At 41.7% G+C, this 8,499-nt stretch overlaps 1 protein-coding gene and 1 long non-coding RNA gene across 3 annotated transcripts in view; one reads left to right on the top strand and one right to left on the bottom strand.

Annotated features, from left to right (window-relative positions):
- LOC139035712 (uncharacterized) overlaps positions 1–3,527 on the top strand; it is a 30,996-nt gene extending 27,469 nt beyond the window's left edge. Inside the window, exon 2 of the long non-coding RNA XR_011488428.1 lies at positions 3,151–3,527. This is a non-coding gene — a long non-coding RNA (uncharacterized lncRNA). The remainder of the gene's footprint in view (positions 1–3,150) is intronic.
- The window catches only part of GOLM2 (golgi membrane protein 2), an 88,275-nt gene that overhangs the window by 20,142 nt on the left and 59,634 nt on the right, over positions 1–8,499 (bottom strand). For both annotated transcript variants that reach the window (XM_020900769.2, XM_020900770.2), the window contains exons 7-8: positions 1,050–1,148; positions 52–222 (exon numbers count right to left, since the gene is read on the bottom strand). In XM_020900769.2, the coding sequence (XP_020756428.1) occupies positions 52–222; positions 1,050–1,148 (270 nt within the window). The remainder of the gene's footprint in view (positions 1–51; positions 223–1,049; positions 1,149–8,499) is intronic.

Below are 8,499 nucleotides of genomic sequence, written 5' to 3'. Positions count from 1 at the left end.
AATATATTTAAAGAAATCTTTTCAGCATAATACTCATCAACTGATTCTTACTTTGCTTCAATTTATGGAAATCACCAGCTCGATCCTTGGTAGCCTGCTTTAGAACTTCTGCTTGAATTCTGGGTTCACTCTCCAAGTTAGGGCCTGAAATTAAACGCTGAAGAGGATTGGAAGGGTTCTGTTTTGAAGTTCTAGAGTTTCCATTGTGGTTTATATGAGAATCTATGGCAAAAATCATCAAATTAAGGTCATAGTTTGCAGAAAAATTTCATAAGACCTACTTGAGAAAAGTAAGACACACTGTTATCTGATACTGGGTTAGCAGGTAGGTTTTTTTTTTTTTCCCAAGCTTTATTTCTTTAATCAAAGCTTATAACTAATATGATTTTAGTTGTGTGACATTTACTGACCATTCCCAGGTAGATATCTTTAGTACTGATTATAAACTTATACGCCAACAGGATATATTATTTTTTAGTCTCTCACTCTCTGAGACCTCATGGACTAATGTAAAGGCAGTGATATCTGTATCTTCCCTCCAAATTCTAAATTGCTGTCAGAAATCTCCAAAATCCATAAGGCTTTTAGAATTTCTAGTCTCAGTTTTACAGGAATGTTCCCTTAAAATAAGAATGGATATGAATAAAATTCATTGTAATAAACTGAGTAGGTATTCAGTAGAAAACAAACAGAAAAGTATAGAGTAGGTAGCTTAATACAGATGGATCTCTTTACTTTTAGAAGGCCTCTGGGAGATACACTTGAACACATTCTGAAGACGGTAAATACATATACACAAGTAGTACTGGAAGGGAAGGTAGTCCAGAGTGGCAGAACAAATAACTCTTCTGCTCTTAAAAGTCCATTAGACAAAGTTAATTTTATAATGATTTCTCCCTGAGCTTTTATCAGTCATTTGACAATACATAACGTTAACTAGAAGAATGAATGATACTTCACTGTGCTGATAAATGACATGTTTTATTCCCTATATAACAATACATAACTAGTATTTCTTAAAATGGAATTTTAAGAACAAGACTTCATACCTGGAACCATATTTGGGGAGAGAGGTTTTCCGGTTGGAAGATGGGAGATTACTTGATGACTTTCATATTGAGAAAAGGAAACAGGGGGTTTCTTTAAAGCTAAAAGAAAAAAAAAAAAATCCATATTATTCCCAATGATACTATGGTTTATAAAAACCAACCACAGTGAATCTATTTACACTGCATTAATCCTATGATGCTTATTCTAATTTTGTAATCCTTATAGTTGGTATATTAATAATTTATGGCTTCTAATTGAAATATTGTACCATCCATCACAGATTTTGGTGATCAATAAATCTGACCAGAATACAAAACATGAATTCTGTCTTGTTCACCACTACATTCCCAATACCTAGAATAGTGCCTGGCATATAACAGGAGCTCAATTAAAATTTGATGAATGAATAAATAAATGAATCTCTTTAGATACAGTGAAAACTTTTTATATAGATAGTATAAATAAAAATTGACATTTACAGATTACACAAAGCTATGAGAATATGCTATTATAAGTTGCTCAGATTTTAAATACAAACTAAGTATGACTGATGCAACAAGTTGAGATTTTATTTTTGAAGATGGAATTTTTAAGTTTTGTACAAAAAGTTTTATTAGCAAAGATGTACAAACTTAAGAGTTGGGATTCTCTTCCCCCATAAGAAATGAAGGCAACAGGCAAACAGGTTAATTTTCACTCATTCCACCACCACCTGGGCAGCTTAATGTGACAGAAAGGCAGAGAACAAGATGAAAACTACAGAGAAGGGAAACAGATAAAGAGGGGAAAAACTGAAAGTCATCTATGAACTTCCAGATGTTCAAGCTGGATTTAGAAAAGGCAGAGGAACCAGAGATCCAATTGCCAAAATCTGTTGGATCATTGAGAAAGCAAAAGAGTTCCAAAAAACCATCTACTTCTGCTTCATTGACTACACCAAAGCCTTTGACTGTGTGGATCACAATAAACTGTGGAAAATTCTGAAAGAGATGGGAATACCAGACCACCTGACCTGCCTCCTGAGAAAGCTGTATGCAAGTCAAGAAGCAACAGTCAGAACTGGACATGGAACAGACTGGTTCCAAATCGGGCAAGGAGTACGTCAAGACTGTATATTGTCACCCTGCTTGTTTAACTTATATGCAGAGTACATCATGAGAAACGCTGGACTGGATGAAGCACAAGCTGGAATCAAGATTGCTGGGAGAAATATCAATAACCTCAGATATGCAGATGACACCACCCTTATAGCAGAAAGCGAAGAAGAACTAAAGAGCCTCTTGATGAAAGTCAAAGAGGAGAGTGAAAAGGTTGGATTAAAACTCAACATTCAGAAAACAAAGATCACGGCATCTGGTCCCATCACTTCATGGAAAATAGATGGGTAAACGGAAACAGTGAGAGACTTTATTTTGGAGGGTTCCAAAATCACTGCAGATGGTGATTGCAACCATGAAATTAAAAAACGCTTGCTCCTTGGAAGAAAAGCTATGACCAACCTAGACAGCATATTAAAAAGCAGAGACATTACTTTGCCAACAAAGGTCTGTCTAATCAAAGCTATGGTTTTTCCAGTAGTCATGTATGGATGTGAGAGTTGGACTATAAAGATAGCTGAGTGCCGAAGAATTGATGCTTTTGAACTGTGATGTTGGAGAAGACTCTTGAAAGTCCCTTGGACTGCAGGGAGATCCAACCAGTCCATCCTAAAGGAAAGCAGTCCTGAATATTTATTGGAGGGACTGATGTTGAAGCTGAAACTCCAATACTTTGGCCACCTGACAAGAAGAACTGACTCACTGGAAAAGACCCTGATGCTGGGAAAGATCGAAGGCATGAGTAGAAGGGGACGACAGAGAATGAGATAGTTGGAAGGCATCACAGACTCAATGGACATGAGTTTGAGTAAACTCCAGGAGCTGGTGATGGACAGGGAGTCCTGGCGTGCTGCAGTCCATGGGATCGCAAACAGCAGGACACGATTGAACGACTGAACTGAACTGATCTATAAGATACAGTTAGTGTCCCATTTTATTCTTCTAAAACTTTGGTGTGGCAGATACAATGCTTTGTGACCCTATTTCATTTTAATTTTCCTAGGCATAGAGGAAGATCAGCCTTCCTTATGGTTATGGGCCATGAAACTGGGTTCCAGCTATGAAAATGTAAGTGAAATTGAATGTGCCATTTCTAAACATGCCAATAAAATCTGCACAAATCAACTACAATTTTTCTTCCCTTCTGCCACGAATTCGGAGGCTACCTATGAAGATGGTGGGATCAAATAATGTAAGAAGACATAGCTTGGAGGAGAGCTGCCAAGAGAGTCATCCAACCTGCATCACACTGCAAAGTGAACATTGACATAAACAAAACTGTACTGCTTTGAGGAACTGCAATTTGGAGATTATTTGTTAATACACCACTGCCTTGTCAATCTCATCTAATATACTTGGGTTATTTTTATAATCCTCAAAGTCTGTCTCAGTGACTATATTTCATCATTTATTTTTTTTCATTATTTATTATGTATTTATTATCACACAGATTTCCAAATTTAAGGGCCCAAGAAGCTTAAAATTCACTCTAATATAGCAACCCATTCAAAGTTACAGAAAGTTGAGGTTTTTTATATCTCACTGGGTGCCCATTTCCTTGTTCACATTCCCAGCTGCAATGCTCAACACCCACATCTGTACATAAGATAACTAAATAGCAACAACCAGCCAACATCTTTAGAGAGCAGTACTTTGAAAGCCTAACAACACAATTTTGATTTGCTAACTGACTCTGAGGACACTAAGCATCTAGTAGATATATTGGAAAGAGGAAGTCAGTCACAATCTACAAATTTGTTGATCAATGTTGGACCCTAGCTAGCCTCAGTACTATATAAACCAAAAGACAAGAGAGGGTACTTTCAAGATTAAATAAGAAGTGATCATACATGTTACATGTTCTTAGTTTATTTAATAATCCCTCCTGCTCAAGAACAAGCTGACTATTTAGAGGAGAAACTATGCAAATTTAGATAAGTAGAAAAAGCTGGATTAAAAAGAACCTTTATTTACGGATTTGATACCTGGTTGGGCAACTATGTGATGCAGTGCAGCCAAAAAACAAAAACCAGCCTTTATACAACATCTAGAAGAGTTTAGAACTGATAGACAGGCATATCTGCTGATATTGTCGGCTTACTTCCACACCACTGCAACAAAGTGATTACAGCAATAAAGCGAGTCACATGCATTTTTTGGGTTTCCTAGGACGAATAAGGAGAAGGCAATGGCACCCCACTCCAGTACTCTTGCCTGGAAAATCCTATGGATGGAGGAGCCTGGTAGGCTGCTGTCCATGGGGTCGCTAAGAGTCGGACACAACTGAGCGACTTCACTTTCACTTTTCACTTTCACACACTGGAGAAGGAAATGGCAGCCCACTCTAGTGTTCTTGCCTAGAGAATCCTAGGGACGGGGGAGCCTGGTGGGCTGCCGTCTATGGGATCACACAGAGTCGGACACGACTGAAGTGACTTAGCAGCAGCAGCAGCAGCAGCAGGATGTAGAAAAGCTGTTTACATGACACAGTAGCCTATCAAGTGGACAGTTGTGTTATGTCTAAAAATCAATGTACACACCTTAATTTTAAAACACTTCATTGCTGAAAAACACTAACCATTACCTGAGCCTTTAGCAAGTTGTAATCTTTTTGCTGGTGCAGGGTTTGAAATATTGCAAGAGGTACCAAAATGCGACGCAGAGACATGAAGTAAGCAAAGGCTGCTGGGAAAATGGCACTCGTAGATTTGCTTGACACCAGGTTGCCACAGACATTCAATTTGTAAAAAACACAATCTGTGAAGTGCAATAAAGCTAAGCACAATAAAACATGGTTTGTCTGTACTAGAAACCACACAGCCATCCCTCAGTATCCGTGGGGGACTAGTTCAGGACACCCCTAACCCCATGCTAAGTCCCTTAGTCCTCTTTATCCACAGTCCTGTATCAGAGGATTCACACAACCAGAGTGTAAATAGTACACAGTCTGGGGCAGGGTGAATCCATCGACGAGGAATCTGAGGACACAACTGTGGCAATATGGAGCCTTGAGAGTGTGACACGAATTACTACATTTTTATAAAAGTTCAGAAAAGTAGAGAAGCAGGAAGAAATGCAAAATGAACTGTAATTCCACCACTTAAAGATAAGCACTGCTACCTTTTCAAGATTATGTTTTGTTTTTCTCTGTACATTACATAATATACCTTAAAATTAGGATGCCATCATATACACTATTTTATAATCTGATTACTATTTTATACATATTTTTCTGTGCCGTCTCAATTTCTTCTATAACATTCCTAAATGGCATAATAGTATTGAATCAAAACTTCCAATTTAATAGGTTTGACTTGAAAGATCTGGGTAAAGGGCTGCCACAAGGGCTTCAGAGTGCGATCTGCGTCAGCTAAGCTAATTGGTGGACAGATGTTTTACTACTGAGGAAAAAGTAATGTGTGTTCTGTAAACACTTTGGGTTTTATGCTTTTACTTTGACTTTTTTGTTTATTTTCCTAGAAAAGTTGCTTTAAAAAAAACTCCACTCTTATTTTTTTTTTTAGGGGAAAGGTGACTTATTTACACCCAAGACAAGATAGAGGCTTTCCCAGAAGGCAGAATTATTAGCTACAGTTAGTGGTACAAAAAATAGTGAAGATCTAGAAAATTACTAGTGGACCTGGACACTTAAACTAAGACTGCTAATCTTGCTCTCCAATTCTGTATAGAGTTCTTCAGACTTTTTTTCTATACATATACAAATATCTAGTTTTTCCTGCACAAAAATGAGATTCTATTCTACTTACTCCCTTCTAACCTGCTTTTTTTCATGAAAAAATCATAGATATATTGGGAATTCCCTGGCAGCCCAGTAGCCAGGACTCCACGCTTTCACTGCCGAAGGCCCAGGTTCAATCCCTGGTTGGGGAACTAAGATCACACAAGCTACACAGTATGGCCAGAAACAATCATAGCTATACTCATGTTAATAAAAATTAGTCAACATCATTTTTTTTAAGGACTGCATACCAAATTTTATGGATATAACACACTTAATGACCTAATAAGCTTATCTGTTATATTTATATGGTTTTAACTTTATCATTATAAATAATTTTACAGTGAGCATTCTTGTAACTAGAGTAAATTCTTAGCTTCCCCAGTGGCTCAGAGGGTAAAGTGTCTGCCTGCAATGTGGGAGACTTGGGTTCAATTCCTGGGTTGGGAAGATCTCCTGGAGAAGGAAATGGCAACCCACTCCAGTTATTCTTGCCTGGAAAATCCCATGGATGGAGAAGCCTGGTAGGCTATGGTCCATGGGGTCGCAAAGAGTTGGACACGACTGAGCAACTGAACAACAACAAAAATGATAAAACTGTTTAACCATAAAGACAGGATACAAAGCCCCTAGAGCAGATAGCTTTTACAATACCACTATGATATTGGGTTTTGTATTTTTTTTAATAAAGGAGCGGAATCAATTTGGAAATCCAATCATTCAACAATAGCTATTTATTAAGTGTCTACTATATGCTAGGGCTTCCCTGGTGGCTCAGTGGTAAAGAATACCCCTACCAATGCAGAAGATACAGGTTCAATCCCTGGGTTAGGAAGATCCCCTGGAGAAGGAAATGGCTACCCACTTCAGTATTCTTGCCTGGGAAATCCCATGGACAGATTACCCTGGCGGGCTACAGTCCATGGGGCTGCAGAAGAGTTGGAATGACTTAGCAGTGGACAAAACAGACCAAGTTATAAAACAACAAATGAATTAATAAGTATCTATAGCATAGAATGCAAATGTCATAGTAAAAATGTTATGCATAAAGTAAAATAGGGACGTGTGATAAAGGGACGTGTAATGACGACCCTATATGCAAGGCAGCAAAAGACACACAGATGTAAAGAACAGCCTTTCAGACCATGTGGGAGAAGGCGAGGGTGGGATGACTTGAGAGAAAGCACTGAAGCACGTCTATCACCATACATAAAATCGATGACCAGAGCAGGTCCTATGTGTGAAGCCTGCAGGGTGCTCAAAGCCGGTGCTCTGGGAGAACCCGGAGGGATGGGGTGGGGAGGGGCGGGGGTGGGGGATTCAGGACCGGGGGACACATGTGCACCCGTGGATGATTCATGTCAACGTGTAGCCAAAACCAGCACAGTACTGCAAAGTAACTAGCCTCCAATTAAAGTAAACTAATTTTTTTAAAAAAAAGAGTAGTGGATGTTCTATTTTAGATGGTTTGGTCAGGGGAGGCATTTCTGAAGACCTCTCTGGGCAGAGGTGGGAGTGAAATGTGAAGAATATCTCAAGCAGAGACCAGCAAGCACAAAGGCCCTGAGATAGAAGCGTGCGCAGAGGCTCTGAGTAAATGAAGGAAAGCCCTGACAAGAAAGCAGAGAAATGAAGTCAGAGAGGAGAGCAAGGCCCGAGTTAGAGACGAGGAACAATAAACAAACGTCAGATAGGGGAGCAGGGGGCTGAGGGCTGGGATGAAGCTGGCAATTTCAAAGGGAGCAACAACAGTGCCACTCACAGCAGCAGCAGCCCCATTTTCTGAATGCTGAGTGTGACCAGGCTCTATCTCACGCGACTCTCGGGGCCAAAGGAGGGAGGCAGTGCCTTTCACAGATGAGGAACGGAAACGCACAACAGAAGAGATGAGGCGGATCCACTACTCGACTTAAAAATTCCAAGTAGTTATTTCTGAAGAAACTGGCTGATAAGCTTACAAAAGGTAATAGGAAAAAAAAAGGGTAACAGGAAGTTTAGGGTCCGCCCCCCGCACCCGCTCTGCGGCTCGCGGCGAGGTTAGGGTCCGCCCCCCGCACCCGCTCTGCGGCTCGCAGCGAGTTTAGGGTCCGCCCCCCGCACCCTCTCTGCGGCTCGCAGCGAGTTTAGGGTCCGCCCCCCGCACCCTCTCTGCGGCTCGCGGAGAGTTTAGGGTCCGCCCCCCGCACCCTCTCTGCGGCTCGCGGAGAGTTTAGGGTCCGCCCCCCGCATCCTCTCTGCGGCTCGCGGAGAGTTTAGGGTCCGCCCCCCGCACCCTCTCTGCGGCTCGCAGCGAGTTTAAGGTCCGCCCCCAGCACCCGCTCTGCGGCTCGCAGCGAGTTTAGGGTCCGCCCCCCCCGCACCCGCTCTGCGGCTCGCGGAGAGTTTAGGGTCCGCCCCCCGCACCCTCTCTGCGGCTCGCAGCGAGTTTAGGGTCCGCCCCCCAGCGAGTTTAAGGTCCGCCCCCCCCGCACCCGCTCTGCGGCTCGCGGAGAGTTTAGGGTCCGCCCCCCGCACCCTCTCTGCGGCTCGCGGAGAGTTTAGGGTCCGCCCCCCGCACCCGCTCTGCGGCTCGCGGAGAGGTTAGGGTCCGCCCCCCGCACCCGCTCTGCGGCT

The sequence above is a fragment of the Odocoileus virginianus genome, chromosome 6 (genome assembly GCF_023699985.2).
Source record: "Odocoileus virginianus isolate 20LAN1187 ecotype Illinois chromosome 6, Ovbor_1.2, whole genome shotgun sequence".
In the NCBI taxonomy this organism is placed as follows: Eukaryota; Metazoa; Chordata; class Mammalia; order Artiodactyla; family Cervidae; genus Odocoileus; species Odocoileus virginianus.
This window is presented reverse-complemented; position numbering and strand designations above follow the sequence as displayed.